We start from the raw sequence: 23,384 nt of genomic DNA on the forward strand, positions 1-23,384 counted from the left end.
CTCCATAATTCATTAACCATCCATTGTTGCTCTCTGCAAACTTCAATTTTATTCTTTTAATCTCATTATTGAGAGAGATTTATGTATTGTGAGGATTGATTTGTTGTGAGTTTAATATTTGTAAATCCACTATATTAAGAGAGTTGTAAGAGTGTTCCTCAAAATTTCCAAATATTTGTGGAGGTTGCTCTTGATCCAGGAAAAAAATTGTTGTAACAGTTTGATCATCGACTGTGGAAAGGATCGGGTTTGTTCTTGCACCCGGAAAAATGAACATTCTAGCAGTTTAACTCTAAGTCGTGGAAAGAGTCAAGTTTGAGTGACATACTCAAAAGGAGCTTGAGAAGTGATGTAGATCGGTTGTACCAAACCGTTATAAAATTTTGGGTGCCAATTTCTCTATCCCTCTCATATTTAATTTTGCAATAATTTGTTATTATATTTTATTACTTGAAATTAATTAATTATTTTTGTTATTGTTATTCAATTAAATTGCTCATATTTATTTATTTTGTTGGTTGTTCTTAATCTTCTATTTCCATTACTAATCTTTTTATTAAGAATTAAATAGGTGTTTTAGAGTGTTATTGTTAATTTTTTGTTTAATTCAAAGTGACATTATTTGTATAGAATTATCGTTTAAATTACTTTATAGCAAAAGGGTGTTAATTTGCTAAATTGAGCTCGCATTAGTAAAAAGTTTTAATTAGCTTGATTAACCTTTTTCACCCCCTTTAGGGTTGCCATACTGATCTTACATGTGTGACTTGACTTCACTAGTGCTTAGAAGTCCTTCGCGACTTAGGTTCCTTGTGGTGTCCCTCTAGTATGGATTTAATATTCATATACATTCTTTTATTGTCTAGCTTGGTGTTCATATTCGATTATTGATGTGTGATATTAACAAGCAATGTTTTTATATCCCAATGTATGCATTCTTTGAATGTTAGAGTTGGGTTTCATGATCATTTATTTTTTAAATACTCTTGTACTCATGTTATTTAGGGCGATATGCTCTTGTAGGGAGGGTGTTCTCATAGGTTCTCTCGTCAAAACACTGAGCTCAACTAGATTTGTTATTTTGGTATGGCCAATTATTTGTGAGTGTAAGGTCTGAAGAGTTGTTTGGTGTGTTGTTATATATCATGTATGGAGAGAGTGTAATCTTTGTGTCTACGGAGTTGTTGGGTTTTATGCCCTAAAACTCGTAGATAGTGAATGTAATTAAATAACCATCATTAATAAATAGTTATTAATGTTTTTCTCAATAATTGTTATTGATATTTTATTTAATTTTGTCTTATTGACCCTAAAATCCAATAAACTAACATCTTAGGTTGTCTTATGAGTCTTGAACTGTATGTAGAGACATATAGGGATCAATGTTCAAGATACAAACTAAAGGGTTTATAGTATAGGGGTAAGGTTGGGTACCTTATCCTGATATTACTATGGATACAATCCACTTTGTATTTGATACAAATGCAGTGATCCAATGCGTTCGTGTAGGAGACATGCGAGTGGGGATATCCTGGATAATGAGTTTGCACAAGACCGAACCGTGAAATAGTAACCACTTGATGCAACTCCATTGACTAGTTAAGTTTCTATTTCAATAGGATGACTTAGGCAACTTAGTCTTACTCTTGAGTATATTATGAACTTCTGTTCACGAGGGATTGTCCTTTGATCTGTATAAGTGAGAGTGGCCAATGCGACTCGATATGCCTACCATTTTGAGGATAAGACCGAATGGGTAGCTGGGAACATAATCATACAAGATGTATTTCATTCCTTCCCGATTTAAGGGTAAGTAGATGAGTGTTCTCTTCAGTGGTGTATCCGGGACTTGAACAAAGAGTCCTACCTTCTCACTAATCCGAGAAAGGTTTCTGTTTAATGATTGGACCATAAACAGGTTGTTCATTAGAAGAGCATTGGTACTTAAGGATGTAAAGGTAACCCAGGGGTAAAACGGTAATTTGACCTAGCTGGTGTTACGAACACTCGTGAAGGACTAACTTGCTGTTATTGGTCTATATCTGTGGACACAAAAATATATTTGTAGTAAGAGGAGGGCAGTTGTGGGTCTTTAGTGAAGTGTACCCACAGTTAACGAACATTGATTAATTTGGTTAATGAGTTTAGCCAATTAATCTCACATCGTTGGAACTTGTCCATTAGGTCCCCTTCCTAGCTTGTAAAAGGTATTGAGGTAATTTGTCATTAAATTGACTTTGAAATGTTCAAGTTCAGAATTTGGAATTTTTTAATGTATGTTGATACATTTTAATATAAATTTTAATTTTAAACTTTATTATTAATTTTGGATATGATTCAAAATTAATAAATGAGATAACGAAATATTTGAAAGGAGTTCAAACATTAATTTAATAGGAATAAGATTCATATTGAAAACTATGGGTTAAAAATAATGTGCATTGGATGCATATTAAAACTATAGGTTCAATGAGAGAAATATATTTGAATATGGTTCAAATGAGAAATTTAAATTAAATATGTGATGAATGATTAATTAATTGGAGAACTAATTAATTATTAAATTTAATTGAATTTTGAATTTAATTAAATTGATTAAATCAAAACTATAGATTAAAATTAATGCACATTAGATGCATATTAAAACTATAGGTTATATGAGAGGGAACAATTAAATATGATTTAAATGGTTATTGTTTTTATTTATTTAATTAAATAAAACGTAAAAGAAAAAAAATAGAGAAGATCAATTGATTGATATTCAAAACTCTCTTTGTTTTTTTGTGTTCCCTTTTCCTCCCAATTCCAAAAGAAAAAACGAGAATCACACAATTCTCATCTCCTCAATTTTCTTGCAAAAATAAGGAGGACTCCAAATGGTGGTGCCCAATTCCAATTCCCAATTGATAAATTCTATCGTCAAAAGGTTTGTAAAGTAAGATTTCTTCTATGTATAATTATGTTTTTGAATTGCATGTTTGATCTATTTTTCTATTTTATTCAAATGCAAAATTGTTCTGTTTTAAATGCCAATTTTAATTACGTTTGGGTTATGTGTTTTGGCTTCCTCTGTGCTTTAGAATTTTCATCCCTTCAAGAGCTACCTTGTGCCATCCCTCGATGAAAAGTTAGGTTGTACGAGTTGAGGTTTCCATTTATTATTCTAAGTTGTTTGGGGCTTCTTTTGCAGAATTAGTTGTATTAGCTTTTTCATACGTGTGTCTTTGTCCTTGAGTTTTCTCCCGTCTTTTTTGATTGTTTTTTGTTTGTATCTTGACTTCAGGTTGTGAGGTTCTCTTATTGTTGTTGCAATCTAATACCTTCCGAAAAACAAAACAAAAAAGAAAAGAACAAAATTGTGTGTAAAAGTATCAAAATACGATGTTTGAAGATTTAAAGGAAGAAAAGATTTTTCCACAGTGTTTAGGAGCATGCGCCTGCTCCGCCTTTAAGGCTTACTTATGTGTTACCTTGATGGGAAAGTCTCCATCGAATCCTTGAATCTTAGTCGCATTAATGATAAAACTCGAAAAATGCTATCCTAGGACTTTTATTTAGCTAGATTCGTGTGCTAAATATATGGTTTGGTGCTCTTCTTCGTTGTTTTTGTAGGACACAAGCATTTGTATAGAAATTAGAGATACTTAAAAGACGTTTGGCGTATTTAGTTGGTTATTATAGTTGGTGGGTTATAATATTTAGTATTTGGGGTATAGACTATTTTAGTTTAGGTTATAATAATTTGTGCTTGGAGCATAAATTATTTTTGTTTGAGTAAAAAATAGTAAATACTTTGGAAAATAGAGGATGAATGACGAATAATAAATGAATACTTTAGCACAAAGGGTTTTGAAATAGTATTTACTATACAAAGGGTTTTGAAATAGTATTTACTATACTTAATCGTAGGTTATAAACAGTTGTACATATCAATAGTATATTTGGTGTCCCAAACATCGAGTGAATTATAATAATCCACACCACCAACTTTTAGTTGGCACTCTAAACGACCCCTTATATTATAGAGAAACATGAATCTTAGGAGTGAAAATTGAAGTTTAGACATGAAGAGATATAAGAAGGTGCTCAAAAAGTCGTGAAGAAAGTGTTGTTCGATATTTTAGACCTGAGAGCAGCATCGTATTGCTTGAGAGTGGCGTGACACTTTGAAAAATAAAAAGACACTTTAGAAGACGACACGTCACAACGCTATCAACTAATTTGCTATTAAACAGTCAATTTGCTTAGATTGAGGGGCATAGAGACGTTTTAACACGAGAAGAACGACTAATTTTCCAAAGAATTTAGGCTCGTGAACGATGTGTTAGAACGATCAAGAACTCGAGGGTGAAAATCAAGAGCTCGAGGAACAGTTCTACCATGAAGAAAGAGTCAGATCTTTTATTTCATATTACTTTACAATTATGATATAATTTATAATATATTATAGTAGCAACAATGAATTGAATTTATACATATCTATAGTTATCACAGTCATTTTATTTTATAAATATATATTTTAAAATTCAAAATCTAGATACAGATAGAAACATAACAACTTTACGCAACCCAGTGAATCCTGTTTACCTATCAGGTCCTAAACTTTGGAAATTTTATACTTGCAATCACACACCGGCTAACAAGAAAATACTAGAAAATATTCTCATTATATTCCATGGCAAGTACCTTCGGAGAAAATATGAGCTGATAGTTTTATTCACTGTTAAAAGAAAAGGGAAATACTGTTTCAAAAAATAAGAAAAGAAGGGGAAAAAAGGAAAATATTTGAAGAGTAATTTTAGGATGACAGTGCAAGTTGAGCACATGTTTACAGATGAAAGAAACAGCCTGCTTTATGCCATCAAGAGAGTGCAGATTTTAAGGATTTGGTGAAGTTTTCAAGCTCCTTCAATCCTTCCTCAGGGGATTGGGCTTCACCCAACAGCTTCACCATAGCACTACCAATAATAATACCATCTGCTCCCCAGTCAGCCACCTATGAACACAGCAAGTACATATCAAATAGATTGTACAATTGATTGGATGTTATGGTATGTGACAAAGTTCTTTACCTGTTTCACATGCTCGGGTTTTGATATACCAAAACCGACTGCTACTGGTTTATCCGTAACCTGTCGTGGAAAGAAGATTACGAGGTGTCTAAGTTATTCATCAGTTGCAAATCAATGCTTTTCAAACACCATTATATTTCAAGTACAAATTTGTAGTTACTGCAAGTACTTCTCATAGATTAAATATTAGGCAGACATACCTCTTTAACTTCCTCAAGGAGAGTTTGAACTCTACCACTTACTGATGTGCGGGTACCAGTAACTCCAACGGAGCTCACCTATAATTTGAACGACAACATATTTCATATTGCAAGTCAGACAGCCAAAGACAATGGAATTCTAATTTGACAACGAAACTTTAATTTGATAATAATAAAAGGATATAATTGTTTTCTCGTCAAAATGCTTGCTCTCTCCCTGTACTATAGATAAAATTCTATTTGTACGCGAAAACAAAGCCACAAACCCATCAAGCAGAAGACAGTCTCTCTTCTGCCAAAGGAATATTGCTAATCCAACATCAAGACTTTTGGTAACAATTAGAGCCTTTTACTGCAACTTTCTTTTGTTTTTGGTCTCTTCAATTTTGTTGTATATCTTATAGTAGCAATTTTCCTTTTATTATTGCTCGTTATTTGTTCTTTTATTCATCTCTACAAATATTTAGTTTCTCATAAATAAGATGTATAATAAAATAAAATAATTGAGTCACTTCTACCAACTTTGAATCCTTTCACTAATCCAAAATCATTCAGCTTTTGGAGAGAAGGAAATGGGGAGAAGAGGTCCACTGGCTTAATTCCTTGTAAAGAAAATTACTAAACTTCATCTTTTTATGAATGAGACCAATAGGCTCCAATGAGATGACAAAAATCAAAAGTTACAGCATATAAAGAGAAAAAACAGAAAAGGCCTTACAAGATAAACAAATCCCTCTGAAGCTTCAGCGATGTCTTTCATCCTATCTTTTGGCGTGGTTGGTGTAGTTAAGAGTACCTTTAGCAATGTAAAAGAATAATATAAAATACATAAGCATAAGAACAACAAGCAATCAACACAGTGTTTAACGACTGAGGTTTTTTTTTTTAAATAATTTTATTAATCAAGTGACTGTAACAAGAATGAGCCAACAAATTGGCTATTCATTTCCTCATTAAGTTGGTTCTCGAGAAAATAATAATAGTAGAAAAAGAGATGCAGGCTAGTATACCTGAACAATTGATCCATATTCCATATACTTACTTTCTAGCATTCAAGGTAAGTGTTTTAACATTAATAATGAATCATTTTTGTGATCAAGAAAGTTACTTCTCATATCCGCTCCTGAAGGTCTTTTTCTTTAGGTTCAGGCAATTAATAAAACTAATCTTTAGCACTGCAATGAAGCAGTTATCAAGACCGGTGGAGTGTTTCATATGCTAGGCAATGTTCCAGAGGTCTAAAGCACAGAGTCCAATATCCAAGGTAAAAGTAATAAACAAATACCAGCACCTAAAAACTAGCAAATGATTTAGATAGTCTATACAACCATTATGAGAAACATAAATTACCAGTTCAATATTGTACTTTACAGCTTCCTTTCTCAAAATTTCCGTCTCCTCAAGAGGAACATCTGGAACAACAAGCCCTGCAAGAAAGTGCAATATGAGCACAGTCCAAAAACATATTCACGAACCCAATGATGATAAAGATCACATATTTTCCATGGAACTTTCTAAATAGAGAAAAACCACGTCAAGATTTTGTACATAATAATATATGTTGAGTTCAACAATCGTGGGCGGGGAATCAAACCATCGACATTTGAGATGATAATTGATGTCTTTATCCATTAAGCTATGGTTGGTTGACAATACTTCATAGTATATTTGAAAACTCATGCAATACTCTATAACTTTAAATAAAATATTCCCATCTTATAAAGAATTCAAACATCACCACCCACCCAATATTATTAGGAGTACCTTTCACTGAGATAAAGATAAAGATGCTTTCAATACAGTGTTTATATGCAAGTTATAGCAAAGACAAATTAACCATTGGCCTAGCCTTTACCATGTCATCTTGGAAGTAGAACAGTATTAAATTAATTAAAACAAATCTAATTCATTAGAAGAAGATTTGGCAAGCTTATTAATTACCTCGTACACCAGCATCTTTTATTATCATCACGAAGTTCTCGATGCCACGTTTGAGAATTAGGTTATAATATGTAAAAAGGGAAATTGGACAAGATAGTTCAGGAATCACCTGACCAGCCAAAAACAAAACAGAAACAAGTTATACTGTAAGTTTCATGAATGAAAGGCTAAAGGGCAGTGAACCACATCGAAATGGGTACATATTTCCATAGACATTTGTTTGAAGATGCCATGTGCAAAAATAGACATGCAAACTCCAAGTTTCCTAACAATTTGAGTACAAAATTTGACAGCCTGTCGAAATGCATGTGGAAAAGAAGCTGATATTATTTAAAGCATGTTGCATGATATAACAATTTACCCCTTTCAGCATAGAAATGATTGCATTAAAGTTTGTCTCCCTAGCCAAGGACCGAGTGGCTGCAGCCTGCAGAAAAACACTCATAAAAGAGCTGAATAAGGAACAATAGATTCGAAATGGAGAAATCAAAAGGGAAAAATAAAGTAACCTGTATAACAGGACCATCTGCCAAGGGATCCGAATATGGAACACCAAGTTCAATTATATCTGATCCACAGGTGGAAAGCACCTTCAATGCCTCAGCCGTGGTCGAAAGATCAGGATCACCAGCAGTGATGTAGGGGATCAATGCGACCTTTCAAGCATGAATGCAGTTAGGACAACGTTTTTCAATGAAAAAAACCCATCAGACCACAAAGAAAGTAGTAGACAGAACCAATAAAGTTGAGGTTAAATCTAGTCTCAGTATTTCAAATAGTTTCTAATAGGACCTTCACGAAGTTGTGTCTATCTAATTACTTCAAAATGTTCATTATAGATCTTAAACATATACTTTTGTGTCTAATAGGTCTCTATCGTCAATTCTGTCAATTCAACGCTTACGTGACATGTTGATTGCATTATTTACAAAATAAACGGCAAGCTGATTTCAAGTAGGTTCAAACATTAGTTGAACCAAACCTTAAATTGACAGAGTTAACAATAAATGCTTAAAAGTTTAAGAATGTACTAAAATCTTTTTGAAGTATAGAGAATAAATAAACACAAGCCTATAAGTTCTTAACAACTTTTTAAAATACATATTAAAAAAACAAAACCTGAAAGCTCAAATACCAATCTCATAATTTAACCTAAAATTTAGGTGAAAGCACAAGGATGAGTGAAAATCAAGCTGAGGCATGCATAGACTCTTTCTCAGACAATTAATTTGCCCTTTCAATACCAACCAACAAACACACAGAATGCAAAACAAGTACAATCCAATGAAAACAATAAAAAATTCAAACAAACAAACAGACAAACGATATAAAGATTTCATATAGAAAAGGCTGAAATGATTGATACATTGTAAACAGTAGAAAGACATATTTACCTTGCCTTGTTCTCTCAATTTGTTGAATGTTTCGGACAGTCCAACAACAGGGGAGGCTGCCAGAGTAGCCATTGGAGCAAACCGCTTGGATTTGAAGACTGAAATCTTACAGGGACGTGGAGAAAAGATGGGCGAACTGGGTATCTTGTTGAGGGGACGAAAACTCGAAGATTTGAATGCAATGGCCATTTGGTAAAGAGGGTTTTGGAGAAAATTTTAGATTGGTGAAATGGGTTTCTTCTCCCCCAATTCAATTCGATTAAAAAACTCTTCAAATTCAAATACATTATAAATACAAAGCTTAGGAGGTGGGTTTTGTTTTGGTTTACAACGGCCGCAGTTACAAAAAAGCAAGCCGTGTTGGGGTTGTTGTGTAGAGAAGTTTTTGAGATCAAGAGACGAAAAAATGGCGGCTAAATGGTTTAGATGGGCTTAAATTTGTTGGTTCAGTTTTTGTTCTTGCTTATTATAGAATTTATGTAAATGGTTTTAGGACGACATTTATTTCCATTGCCACGTTAAAAATAAGACATGGAACGTTTAAAATGCCCATTTTCCCCACTTTATGATAAGCAGCCTGAGCTAACTGTGACATTTTGTTTCTTTACTTTTGTTTCCGTGATGATTTTTTCTTTGAATCATCCCATGTTAGGAATATCGACATATTTGACAAAAATTTAATATCACATGCAAGTTGAATATTTATAATATTCATATGTATCAAAATTTGGAGCTCTTAATTTTATATATATATAAAAGGCATTGTTTTTAAAACAAGAAAATGAACTAAAATATTTAAATATATAGCAAAATTTTACTAGTGATCATAGATAGTAGCCTATCATGGTTTATTACAGCCTATTACAGACAGACGATGATATTTTACTATTATTTGTAAATATTTTCAACAGTTTTGTCATTTAAAATAATTTTCCTATGTTTAAGTCCTATTTTAGTTTCCAAACTTTGAATATTGTTCTATTTTGGTCCTTAAACTTTAAAAAACGTTCATTTTAGTTTTTAAACTTTTAAAAAGTGTTTATTTTAGCCACCACTATTAAAATTATGTTAACCTTTCAATTGAAATGTGAGGGAACTTGTATTTTTGAATGACTAGACTCTAGATGTATTGAGCAAGATGTGCGTGAAGTAAAATGCCAACTATAAATACCAAAATTTTGAACTAAAAATGTCTTTTAAATTCTTCTACTTTGTCATTTTATTCAAAATTAAAACTATATAATTTTTAGCATAACTAACTTATTTGATAGCCTAGGTATCCAAAAATATAAGTCATCTCACCGTTTTATTAAAGAGTTAACAAATCCTTAAAATAACAAGGACCAAAATAAGCATTTTTTTTAAAAAAAAAGTTCAGGAATTAAAATGAACATTTTTAAAAGTTTAAGATAAAAATAAAACAATATTCAAAGTCCTAAATGGATGAATGAAGAAGGGGGCGGACAACACTATAAAGAAAGAAGCCCGACCACACACACCTCTTTTTAACCGCTAAAGCCCTTCTATCCTTTTTTGTTATTTAAGCGAAAGGAAAATCAGATCAAACTCTAAAGTAAAGTCTTTCCTTTCATTGTTCAAGCTCTTTCACATGGGTTAAGTTCATACATTTTGAAAGTTTTTCCTATTCATACATTTTGAATGATTAAAATGGACATTTTAAAGAGTTTATGAACCAAAATAAAATATTATTAAAAATTTAGAAACCAAAATAAAATTTAAATGTGATATATTTGGACATATTTGCAGTTTTTGAGTGCTGTTCAAGGGGTGATATTTTGCATGAAAATGTGGTATGACCTGGCTTGGATGCATGGGAATGATACACGTTAGAGAAAGCACTATATTATATTGCATGAAGGAGAGAGAATGTTTAGCATTGCATAGAAGAGATAACTCTTACCTAAGGAAAGAGATTGAATGTTAAAAGGCTCAGAAGGTTTTAAATGTTGAAGTCAATTTTATGAAAATGTCAATCATTATATAATGTCAATATGGATACAAGTATTTAAATTAAGAAAAAAAATATCTTTTTGGTCTATAAATTTTGGGTCTAGTTTCTATTTAGTTTATAGATTTCAAAATGTTACATATTTTGTCATTAAATTTTGAGTTTAGTTTCAATTAGTCACTAGGTTTCATGCTACAATTTTTTCCTAGACATTTGAGTTTTACTTCAATTTGGTCTCTATATTTTAAGATTTACACTTTTAATCTTGATTTTTAATTAATACCCACTTTCCGTTTTTAGAGTTAATTTATGTTAATAAATTAAAAATCATTAAAAGAATTATGATTAATTAACTTTCACTATTTTTATCATTTTTAAAATTATGTTTAAAATTTCGCTTGTAATTATTTTTAATTAATTAACAGAAATTGATGTGAATGAAAATTAGTATTTAATGAAAAATTAATGTTAAAAATGTAACATCTTTAAACTCATGGACCAAATTTGAAACAAAACTCAAATCTCAAAAGTAAAATTATAACATTTTGAAACTTAAGGACTAAATTGAAACAAAATTCAAAACTTAAGAACTAAATATATAACCTTTTAAAACTTAAGGACCAAATAAAAATTAGAGTCAAAATATGGAGACCACAAATATATTATTCTTTTAAATTAACTAAATCAACATTTTACGTTCTTTGATAAATTAAAACTTTTAATTATCAGTATATATATAATTTCGTTAGCAATATTTTGTTTTTTCTTTTGTCCGTTTTTGTCAAATTTTTACGGCAGTGTCCTAATGTTGATGTAAACTTACGTGCATATAAAAATATTGATTAAAATATTGACATGCTAGAAAAATGTTGATATCCTAATTAAGTTTGTTTGTTCACTAGTCAAAATAAATTATAAAAGAAAAAAAAAAACTAAATACATTAGGTATATGTAAAATAATGAGTTCTTTTCCAATTTAAAAAAATGAATTAAAATATTTATAAATATAGTAAAATGTCACTATTATCAGTGATAGACATCGATACACTTATAGATGCCTATCCACGTTTATTAGTGATAGTCCGTGATATTTTATTATATTTAAAATTATTTTTAACAGTTTGTTATTTAAAACTATTTTCCTAAAATAATTCATAAAATAATTATCAGAAGTGACCAAAATGGATTCATACCAAATTTAGAGACTGAGACTAAATACATGGAAGTATCTAAAACTAAAATAATATAAACATTAATTTTAGTGACCAAAAGAAGATTTCAAACAACAAATTTAATTTCCAACATTCAAATGATAAGACAACCATATCCCTCAACCCAAAGACCCAAGCTATTATGTAACAAAAACCTTTGAATCTAAGAAATTAACACCTCCCTATACAATTTAGTTCAACCTCGAGAAAAATGTTAGAACTAGATTAACTCTTGGTCGAAGATCTAGAAGCGTGATTGGAAAATCTTGTTCTAGATCGAGTCACTACACAATCAACTTGATCAAGGTTAGATTAAATAACTCACATACATTCTATCACAAAAATTTCAAAATTCTAAGATAAAAGTCTCAAATACGAGATCTCAAATTTCATTCATAAAATTCTTAGTCTTCTTACAAATGGATGAGGAGATGGCTTTATATAGGCTTGTAGATATTATAATACAATAAATGTAAAATAACAAAAGTCAACGTAAAACATTAAAGAGTTCTCCATTTTCCGACCACCATTTTTAATGTAACATCCTTAATGGCAACCTTCATCTTTCCAACCAACATCTTCCATGTACCTCTATAATTATCAAGAGTCCAAGACATAAATTTAACATTTAAAAGCTATAAATTAATTAAAGACAACGAATAACTCTAAAATTAAAATGCTGGAAATTAATTAAAATCAACTAAAGTTTACTAATGCTTCTCATAGGTCCCGATCCATATAATCTTCCTCCTCTTCGAAAGGATTCATCATCGATTTCAAAAGTATCTCTTATATCGAATGGATGAAATTCAGTGGCATTGAAAAAAGAATTCATATCTCCCTCGTCTTGTAGAGTAATCTTGTAGGCATTGGATTTCATATGCAAGTCATCAATGAAGCTCCACTTGGGTTTCTTTGAAAAACAACAACGATCCTTCCAAATATGTCTTTACGCCCAATTCCTCACTTTGAACACCTTATGCTTGCTGCCATGGTTGAATTTTGAAGCAAATTTAAAGTTGTGCCTCTCAATAAATGATTTAGTCTTGAAGTCTATATGTTGTACTTCATTGTTGACATTCGAAGCAATCTTCAAATCAAGCATCTTTATAAGTGCTTTGGCCTCCTGTAAGAACTCAAAAGAAATACTAAAAAAACATGGCTTGAGCTCACATGTTAGAAAACAAGTTTTTATTTTATTTCATTTTATTTTATTAAGTAATGTTGTGAAGTTACTTAATGTGCCACTACCCTAGTATAAGTGATTAACATCCAAAGAAAAGACAGAATTGAGGAATATACCAGAAAAAGATAACTGCAGGTAGGTTGTAGAAATTAATATATACACTAAAGAGTTTAAGGCTTGTGTACTTTTTTTTTTTAGAAGATAAAAAAACATTTTGCTTTGAAAACAAAATAGATTTAACCTCATTAGCTCTCTCAAATAAGCTTACGTTTTCAACTTTTCTCTCATTTTCTTCTCTAGGTCATAAACTAACCTCATGCTTTTCTTTCTCACTCCTTTTCTCACAAGATTCTTTTTCAATCAATCTACATATTTTTTGTTTTGGCCTTTTCTGTCTTTTCCTCTAACTCAAACACTGATATGAACTTCAATATTAGGTGTTACTGTACAATCAGCTTATTTTTCACAAGGTATGTCATCTTGAAGTTTATCATTCTCTACCAAAATAATAGGCATATTTTAAGTAGATAGACTAACATTTTTCAAATTTTGGTCTCGCTGATTTAATTCTTGGGTCAATTTAGATAGGTAATCAACCGTTTGATGTAACTCAACCAAACTATTATGAAAAGTCTTCCAAAAACTTTCATTGTTATTGTACCTCTCTTGGAGATTTCTTCCTTGATGAAACATGCTCTTAAATGAAATGGAATAGATCTTAAACCACTCAATTCACAGATTGTTCACTCAAGAACACTCACGCACATAAAAGGTAGGCTATTTGAGAAAGTGGCTAAATTATGTATTGGGTAGGCTTATGTGGAATAAGCAATTCTTAAAATAGAGAGCTATTCAATATAAACAAGACAAGATAATTATGAAAATAAACTCAAAAGAACAAGAAAACAATAAAATACTCAAACAACTAAGGAAAAGGACAAAATAGTTTTCGGATAAAACTGAACACAAAAATAAAATTGCAAATAAAAGGATTTTACATAATGAATTTGATAAAATGCTTTGCTTAACAATTCAAGATACACGACTGATCTAAAACTTTGTTGAAGGACTCAGAGTCAAATTCGACCGTTTACATTGAGAAAGATAAGAAGAAAAGTCAACAATTTTAGATTTGAATTAGTTTTCAGCATTTAATGACAAGAAGCTGTAAAGATACTCAAATGAACATGCAATTGACCTAGAGAATGACAGAAAATAGAAAGAATTAATGTTATAACTCAATTATGCCAAATTGGTTCAAATATTCAAGATTAAACACAAAATTTTCATGATAATTACAAGAACAAATTTCTTTTTTTTTTTTCACCTTTTTCCCCATTTTCCCCATTTTCCCCATTTTTTCCTTTTCTTCTTATTCTTTTTTTTTTTTCAAAGATTTAAATTTGATCAATAAAATTTAAATAAGATAAAAGGATGAAGAAAGATGGATGAAAACAACAAAGAACTAAATGGACAAAATTGGAAATTTGAATGAAAATACAAAAATAATGAAGAAATATATAATCAATTTTAGATTAGGCCACCAAAATGCAATCTATACTCTGATACCAAATGATAAAGCATTATCTCTGATACCAAATGATAAGGAAAAAAAAAAGGAGAAAATAGGTGAAAAAAATAGAAGAAAAAAGTAAAAAAAAAAGGTGACAAGAATTTGATGAATGAAATTTGAGAGGACCTTTAATATTAATATTGTTGTTTTCAAAACTTATTAGAGAAATATTGTTGTTTTGAAACTTATTAGAGAAATATTGTTGTTTTGGGAGTTCGAGGTTAGAGGTCGAACGTTGAGAACTTGGCTAATGTGGAGTCGAACGTTGAGAACTCGACGAACAAAGAAAAACTTGGAAACAATACATAGGCTGAAACTTCAACACTCGACAAGGGAAATCTCGCGAATCTCGCTTAGGTTGTTGAAGGTTGAAGTTTCGACACATATCCACCCTCGAGATTGCAGGTTTATTACTTTTCTTTTTCCCCCATAGAGGAAATAAAGTAATGAGATGGTATACTATATGTATCTGTGTACTCGAGCTGCTTCTAACAACTTATGCATTTTTTATCATTTCGAATTAGATGGAGGCTTGTGGGATTGACATGAGGGGGTGGGGATGACTATATTTCTGGGAGCGAACTCCAAGCGAATATGAAGCGCATGGATACAATTTATGCCTTGGAATGAAAGACAATTCTGAATTAGCTTTGTCTACGAATAAAATTTTGTATATTAGGTTGTTGAAGGTTACACACATGTCGAAACTTCAAAGCGATTAAGAAGATAAGTGGGTTGAAGCAAATTAAGGAGAGAGCGAGATTCAAAGCGAGATAGTAGGAGAGAGCGAGATGTTGAACGAGATTTTAAGAGAGAGCAAGATTCAAAGCAAGATTTTAGGAGAGAGCGAGATTCAAAGCGAGAATGTTTCATCTGACTAACATTGAACTTGGTAAAATGAAATGGTTGAATAATTGAAAAATGAGATTATTCAGGAATACACATTGAATGCTAAGATTATGCATTGAGTTTCTGGTAGTAGATCCATAATAAAAAAAGTATTTGTGATTGTTTCAGAATAAATGAAAGCTAGTAATCATTAATGGAAAAATAACAACAATAACAGAGAGAGCGAGATCTTAGAAGAGAGCGAGATCTTAGAAGAGAGCGATACTGAGAGAGCGAGATCTTAGGAGAGAGCGAGACTAAAAGAGCGAGATTGAGAGAGCTAGATCTTAGGAGAGAGCGAGAGTCTTCACTTTATTTGACCTTTCCATAGAAATATATATAAAAAAAGAGAAAAAAGAGCTAATAATCATACTATAATTGAATAATCATTAGACTATAATTGAATATATTAGATTATTAAACTATAATTGAATAATCATTAGATAACAAATTGAATATATTAGATTATTAAACTATAATTGAATAATCATTAGACAACAAATTGAATATATTAGATTATTATACTATAATTGAATAATCATTGGACAACAAATTGAATATATTAGATTATTATACTATAATTGAATAATCATTAGACAATAAATTGAATATATTAGATTATTATACTATAAATTGAATATATTAGATTATTATAATGTAAAACTTTATTGATTACAAAAAAAAAAAAAAAAATTGAATATACAGTAGATTATTATAAAAAAATTGAATATACAATATGAATATATAATAAAAAAAATTATTTATTATTCAATCCCTAACTATCTGGAGCCCGTCTTAGTAACGAAGGAACTTCCTTGATTATGTCCTAACTGGTTACAATAAAATCTTCGTTAGTTCATGTTAAAATGTGAGCAAACGGCCATAAAATGCGAGCATGAATACCGAATGCTTCCCACTTGTTACATGAACAGTAGATATAGATCAAGACAGTGTCAACAGTATCGATCTGAGATCGTTACTTCGTCGAGAGGCTCAATGGCATCTGATCACAGCCTTGGTCGAGAGATGGAGGCCCGAGATGCATACATTCCATATGTCTGTTGGAGAGTGCACTATCACTCTACAAGACATAGAAGTGTTGTTGGGGTTACCTGTTGACGGTGAGCCGGTCACCGGAGTGATGTACGATGACTGGTTAGAAGTTTGTCAACTGTACCTCGGTGCGACCCCACCTGCCGACAAGATTAAAGGATCGAGGTTAAGTTTAATATGGTTAGGAACACAATTTCGTGAGCTCACAGATGATGCAGACGAGGAAACCGTCATAAGATATGCGTGAGCATATATACTACAAATGATGGGTGGAAGTCTGTTTTCAGATAAATCAAGTCATTTTGTTCACTTGATGTTCCTGCCACTGTTAGCTAACCTCCATGATGCGGGGCGGTATTCGTGGGGTGGAGCATGCTTGGCATGGTTGTATAGACAACTATGCAAAGCAACAAGACCTGAGGTTCGAGAGATAGCTGGGCCTCTCATACTTTTGCAACTATGGGCTTGGGAGCGATTTCCAACAATGGCTCTACAGCTACATCATGTTAATGACGCTCAGTTAGTTGGACGAGCCTACGGTTCTCGGTATGTTGTTTTAATTCAATTTAATTTTTATATCACTGATCTAGTTAATTTAAATTCTAAATTATCAATTTAAAAATTTAGGTGGAGAGACAAATTTTGTGTGACTAGGACAACCACACATGTAGTCAACCAGTATAGATACATGTTTGATCTGCTTCAACCTGAATAGGTACATTACACTAAACCTAATTGATTATTTTATTCACATTTTTATTGTATTTGTCTTTAATATTCTCTAATATAATATTTTTTGTTTCAGGTTATTTGGGAGTCGTACAAAATTATTGTGCATACTTTGCCTAATTTTTGTACGAATGGTCAAAACATATGGCGGACGATGAGTCTTCTCATATGTTTTCACATTGGTGAGTGGCATCTTCCTGACAGGGTGATGAGACAATTCGGTTTTCAGCAGGATGTCCCATCGCCTTATAATACTGAACCCGTACTGCATGATATTGACCTAAGGACTGGAGATTGATCCAAAAAAGTTGCACATTTGGTAGTACGATGGCACTATCGTGCAAGGTTTATTGTAGTGGGGGTTTCTCTTGAATAGTTTGATACAGATGTCACTCCAGAATATATTCATTGGTATAAAAATATTACAAGGCGTTACGTCACTCGTCCGAGAGCAGCTGTGGGTCATCTAGTAAATGAATGAATATTATCTAATCTTTTTAATTTAAATTTATTTTAAATATTGTCTAATTGTTTTATAATTCACAGAGATCGAACAACAGTAGACTTCGTGAGGTTGCGAATGATCCGAACCAGGTTCTTGCTATATGTAGTGACAACCAAAGCTATATGGAGGAAATTCATTATATGTACGATATACCTATTGTTCCTCCACCAGCTCCTAGACGTAGAGGACCTGTTCGAGAAGAGGATGAGTTTGATGAGGTTGCACATAATGTGGAAGAGTTTCCCCCTATGACGCAGACGCAGAGTCAAACTAATTATGTTCATCCGATGATGATGTTGCTAACATTTGGTTCAGGACATTATGACTCAGAGGCTGGTCCTTCCTCTTCATACGTGCATGGACATGGTCGGGGTTGTGGAGAGCATAATAAATATTTATATTATGAAGCGCCTGCAGAGTTATCAGAGCAACATCAAGAAGAACCCGAGTAACCTCAAGTTCGAAGTCGACGACGACAACCAGTTCGAAATCGACGACGTCTGCCTTGTGGGACACATTGATTTTTGTAATTTTTTTTTTATATAAATGAGATATTTAATTTACATTTTTTTTTATTTTTATGAGTTATTATTTTTTTAATTTATTCTTTTTAGAGTTTAAATAAAATAATCAAATATTTTTAGAAATTATTTTTATAAAATGGAAAACTAAAAAAAAATTAGAAAGAAGAAGGTGGAATGTGTAATAATTAAAAAGGAAAAAAAGGGAAATTTGTACGGTATTCTCGCTCTCTATTTCGCTCTCGCTCTCGCTCACGCTCAAAATCTCGCTCACGTTCTCTCAAACTTTCGCTCTCTCTCATAATCTCGCTCTCGTATTTGATTGAAAAGTTCAGTGGCAAAAAGAAGAAGATTCATTAGCTCGTTATTTAGTTAGACTTGCTGAGATGACAGAATCCGTACAAATTATTCAACAAGCTTTGGAAAGAATTCCAGGGGGATCTTATGAAAATTTAGAAATACGATCGTTTGATAGAGGAAGGTCTCTGGAATGATAATTAAACAGACTCAATAATAATGTTAGGAAGGGCAAGGTCGAGGGTTCAAAATTCGACCTATGTAGGTCGAATTTTCAGCCCTCGACTTATTTAAAAAGAAAAAAAATATTTTTACAAATAGTTTGAAAACAACAATATTTTCCTAAATAGTTTCTAAAAGGACAATATCCTTTTAATTTTCCCAATTTGAGATCTCATATTTGAGACTTTTCCCTTAGAATTTTGCAATTCTTGTGATAGAATGCATTCGAGCCATTCAATCCTTGTGATAGAATGCATGTGAGTCATTCAATCTAACCTTGATCAACTTGATTGTAGTTTGACTCAATCTAGAACAAGATTTTCCAATCTTGCTTCTAGATTTTCGATCAAGAGATAATCTAATTCTAACCTTTGCTCGGGGTTGAACTAAACCATATAGGGAGGTGTTAATTTCTTAGATTCAAAGATTCTTGCTACATAATAGCTTGGGTCTTTGGGATGAGGGTTAGAGTTGCCTTATCATTTGGTATCAGAGCCTAGGTTGCATCTTTGTGGCCTACTCTAGAATTAATTCTATCTTTCTTTGTTGTTTTTGCATTTTTATTCACATTTCCATTTCTATCCATTTAGTTCGTTGGTTTCTTCATCCTTTTATCTTATTTCAATCTTCTTGATCAAATTTAGATATTTGAAAAAGAAAGTTAAAAAAAAAAGGAAGAAAAAAGCAGAAAAAAGTGAAAAAAAAAACAAGAGAAAAAAATCCAGAATTTTGTACTTGCAATTATCATGCAAATTGTGTGTTTAATCTTGAATATTTGAACCAATTTGGCATAATTGAGTTATAACATTAATTTTTTTATTTTCTGTCATTCTCTAGGTCAATTGCATGTTCATTTACATGTCTTTACAACTTATTGTCATTAAATGCTGAAAACTAATTCAAATCTAAAACTGTTGACCTTTCTTCTCATCTTCCATTTTCTTTCTCAATGTAAGCGGCCGGAATTGACTCTGAATCCATCAATAAAGTTTTAGATCAGCCGTGTATCTGGAATTGTTAAGAAGAGTATTTTGTCAAATTCATTACGTAATACCCTTTTATTTGCAATTCTATTTGTGTATCAGTTTTAGTTATTCAAAAACTGCTTTGTATTTTTCCTTATTTGTTTGAGTCTTATTATTTTCTTATTCTTTTTGGGCTCATTTTCATAATTATCTTGTCTGGCTTATATTGAATAGCTCTTTATTTCAAAAATTGCTTATTCCACATAAGCTTACCCAATACATAATTTAGCCACTTTTCCAAATAGCTTACCTTTTATGTATGTGAGTATTCTTGAGCGAACAATCCGTGAATGGAGTGTTTTGAGATCTATTCCTTTTCATTTAAGAGTATGTTTCGTCAAGGAAGAAATTGCCATGAGAGGTATAATAGCAATGAAATTTTTTGGAAGATTTTTCGCAATAGTTTGGTTAAGTTACATCAAGCGGTTATTACCTATCTAAATTGACTCAAGAATTGAATCAAATTTGAAAAAGGTTAGTTCATCTACTGAAAGTATGCCCATTGTTGTGGTAGAGAGTAATAAAATTCAAGATGACATACCTTGTGAAAAATTAGCTAATTGTATTGTAACACCTAATATTGAAGTTTATGTTGATGTGTTGAGTTAGAGAAAAAGACATAAAAGGCCAAAAACAAAAGCATGTAGATTGATTGAAAAAGAATCATGTGAGAAAAGAAAAGCACGAGGTTAGTTTATGGCCTAGAGAGAAAAATGAGAGAAAAGTAAAAAAATGTGAGCTTATTTGATAGTACTAGTGAGGTTAAATCTATTTTGTTTTCAAAACAAAATATTTTTATTCTTCTATACAAAAAAACTTGTTTTCTAACAGGTGAGCTCAAGCCATGTTTTTCTAGTGTTTCTTTTGAGTTCTTAAAGGAAGCCAAAACACTTATAAAGATGCTTGATTTGAAGATTGTTTCGAATGTCAACAATGAAGTACAACATATAGACTTCAAAGCTAAATCATTTATTGAGAGACACAACTCCAAATTTGCTTCACAATTCAACTATGGCAACAAGCAAGGTGTTCAAAGTGAGGAATTGGGCGTGGAAACAGATTTGGAAGGATCGTTGTTGTTTCCCGAAGAAACCCAAGTGAAGTTCCATTGATGACTTGCATATGAAATCCAATGCCTACAAGATTACTCTACAAGGCGAGGGAGATGTGAATTACTTTTTCAATATCGCTGAATTTCGTCCATTCGATGTAGAAGATACTTTCAAATTCGAGGACGAATTCTTTCGAAGAGGGGAAGATGATATGGATCGGGACCTATGAGAAGCATTAATAAACTTTAGTTGATTTTAATTAATTTCTAGCATTTTAATTTTAGAGTTATTTGTTGTCTTTAATTAATTTCTAACTTTTAAGTGTTAAATTTATATCTTGGTAATTATAGAGATGCATGGAAGATGGTGGTAGAAAAGATGAAGGCTGCAATTAATAGAGTTGAATTAAATATGGTGATTGGAAAGATGGATGTTGCCATTAATGATGTTACATTAAAGATGGTGGTTGAAAGATGGTGGATGGAAGAGGGAGAAGTCTTTAATGTTTTATGTTGACTTTTGCTACTTTACATTAATTGTATTAGAATCTCTACAAGACTATATAAAGCCTTTTCCCCATCCATTTATAATCAAATTATGATTTTTATGAATGAAATTTGAGATCTCATATTTGAGACTTTTCCCTTAGAATTTTGCAATTCTTGTGATAGAATGCATGTGAGTCATTCAATCTAACCTTGATCAAGTTGATTATGGAGTGACTCAATCTAGAGCAAGATTTCCCAATCTTGCTTCTAGATCTTCAATCAAGAGTAATCTAATTCTAGTCTTTTTCTCAGGGTTGAATTAAATCGTATAGAAAGATGTTAATTTCTTAGATTCAAAGGTTCTTACTACATAATAGCTTGGGTCTTTGGGCTGAGGGTTAGGGATGAAGGAACTCTTATCAAAGAGTATCGATGAGAGGAAACAAGATCGTTCCAAATTCATTGTGATAGAAATACCGCATTTACAAATATACAATAAATTATGCATCTACAAACAAATTACGACATGCTTTTAATAACTTAAATTCCAAGGAATGAGAGACATACCTTTTGAAGAATTCTTTTTCTCTTTATCTCTCGCTCTCGTCAAGACCAGCAACTCTCGTTGTCACTATGCATGCCAAGGTAATCGTCCACCAAATCTTGCTATCGCTCACCATCGAACGGTCTTCTATATGAACATGCAACAAGAAGGACACCACCACTCAGTAACCTCGGTATTCTCGGAATGAGAATCTAGGAGGTGTGGGCTCTATTGGATTTAGTAGAGGGGAAGAGGAAACTACGATCGTATTCAACGACCAAACAAGTGGGAGAGATTTTGTGTCTATCGTATAGACGAGTGCTTGATCGTTTAGAAACAGGTGCACGATCGTTTAATAATTCGGGACTGATCGTTTAGGAAAACTCGATCTCGCGCACGATCATGTAGTAAAAACTATACGATCGTTTAGGTCGACTGAGCATGTACACGATTGTTTAGGAAAACTTTAGCTATCGTGTATGCTCTTGTTAGCTAAACGATAGGCAGTGTACAAATCGTGAAGAAATTGTCCGATCTATTTGCAAAATGAAAACTATCTTCATTTTATCCTTCAGTTATGAATACTGAATGCAACCTCCCATTTTTACATACGGTTATGAAGAAAACCACCAATAATTATCTCATAATTGTTTAATTATAAATAAATATAATCATATTATATTTATAACCTATAGTTTTAATATCACATCATATGTAACATATAAACCATAGTAATTTTCTCTTCCTCCACTAGATATAAATCTTACTTATATCATTTTCTTCCAATTAATGTATCTCATACATCATGTCAACTATATCATATATAATCGACTAGTTTAATCATATCATATATAATCAAACTCCCTCTTGTCAAGTTGAACACTTCAAATTGACCAAAAAATCGATTCTCAATTTGAATCCATTGAGCTACCAAGAGGACCTTATGAACATGTAGCTTGAAGCTCCAACGGTACGTGAATAGCTGACTAAACTTTTTAGCCACGAGATCCACCATTCGTTAATTGCCAGACACTAAGACCGATAGCTGCACTATTCTCACCACAAATATATTTCTGTGTCTATCAGATATAACCAGTCAACAGTACGATAACCCTTCATAGATGCTCGTAAGTACAACTAGGCCAATTTACCGTTTTGCCCCTGTAGTTACATCTAACTCCTTAAGTACCACTGATCCCTCTAATGAACAATACAACATAGTCCTACTATGTGTGGACACCTCTCAGGCCATGAGAAGGTGTATGGCGCCACATCGTTCAAGCCCCAGAATCAACTCTTAAGCGAGAAATCTATCTACTTACCCCTGCTTCAGGGAAGGAGTGAATTCCATTTTGTGTAGCTGAGTTCCCAACTCCCAAATCAAAAGAATCCCCAAAGTGGTAGGTTTGAGTCGGCAATCTGGTCGCACCTATGCAAATTAAAGGACTGTCCTCAAAGGCAGAAGTTCCCAACTTACTCAGAATTGAGGTCATGTTACCTATGGTCATACTAGT

General features: G+C 32.1%; 1 protein-coding gene and 1 long non-coding RNA gene across 3 annotated transcripts; one reads left to right on the forward strand and one right to left on the reverse strand.

Annotated features, from left to right (window-relative positions):
• Positions 1 to 2,807: 2,807 nt before the first annotated feature.
• Positions 2,808 to 3,534, forward strand: LOC120092201 (uncharacterized). 2 transcript variants are annotated; one of them, XR_005485932.2, is made up of 2 exons: positions 2,808 to 2,926; positions 3,081 to 3,407. It is a non-coding gene; the product is annotated as an uncharacterized LOC120092201 (long non-coding RNA). The 2 variants fall into 2 exon arrangements; XR_005485931.2 differs by having other exon boundaries at positions 2,818 to 2,935; positions 3,081 to 3,534.
• Positions 3,535 to 4,648: 1,114 nt separating this feature from the next.
• LOC120092200 (tryptophan synthase alpha chain-like) lies at positions 4,649 to 9,055 on the reverse strand. The gene is made up of 9 exons (XM_039050440.2): positions 8,608 to 9,055; positions 7,723 to 7,869; positions 7,575 to 7,640; positions 7,214 to 7,322; positions 6,623 to 6,699; positions 5,991 to 6,068; positions 5,273 to 5,350; positions 5,073 to 5,132; positions 4,649 to 4,996 (listed from the first exon to the last, which is right to left on the reverse strand). Exons 1-9 carry the CDS (start codon positions 8,794 to 8,796, stop codon positions 4,862 to 4,864), a joined length of 939 nt encoding a protein of 312 aa, XP_038906368.1. The 5' UTR covers positions 8,797 to 9,055; the 3' UTR covers positions 4,649 to 4,861.
• Between the last annotated feature and the right edge of the window lie 14,329 nt (positions 9,056 to 23,384).

The sequence above is a fragment of the Benincasa hispida genome, chromosome 11 (assembly GCF_027475165.1).
Source record: "Benincasa hispida cultivar pf3 chromosome 11, pf3_genome.v1.1, whole genome shotgun sequence".
NCBI lineage: Eukaryota > Viridiplantae > Streptophyta > Magnoliopsida > Cucurbitales > Cucurbitaceae > Benincasa > Benincasa hispida.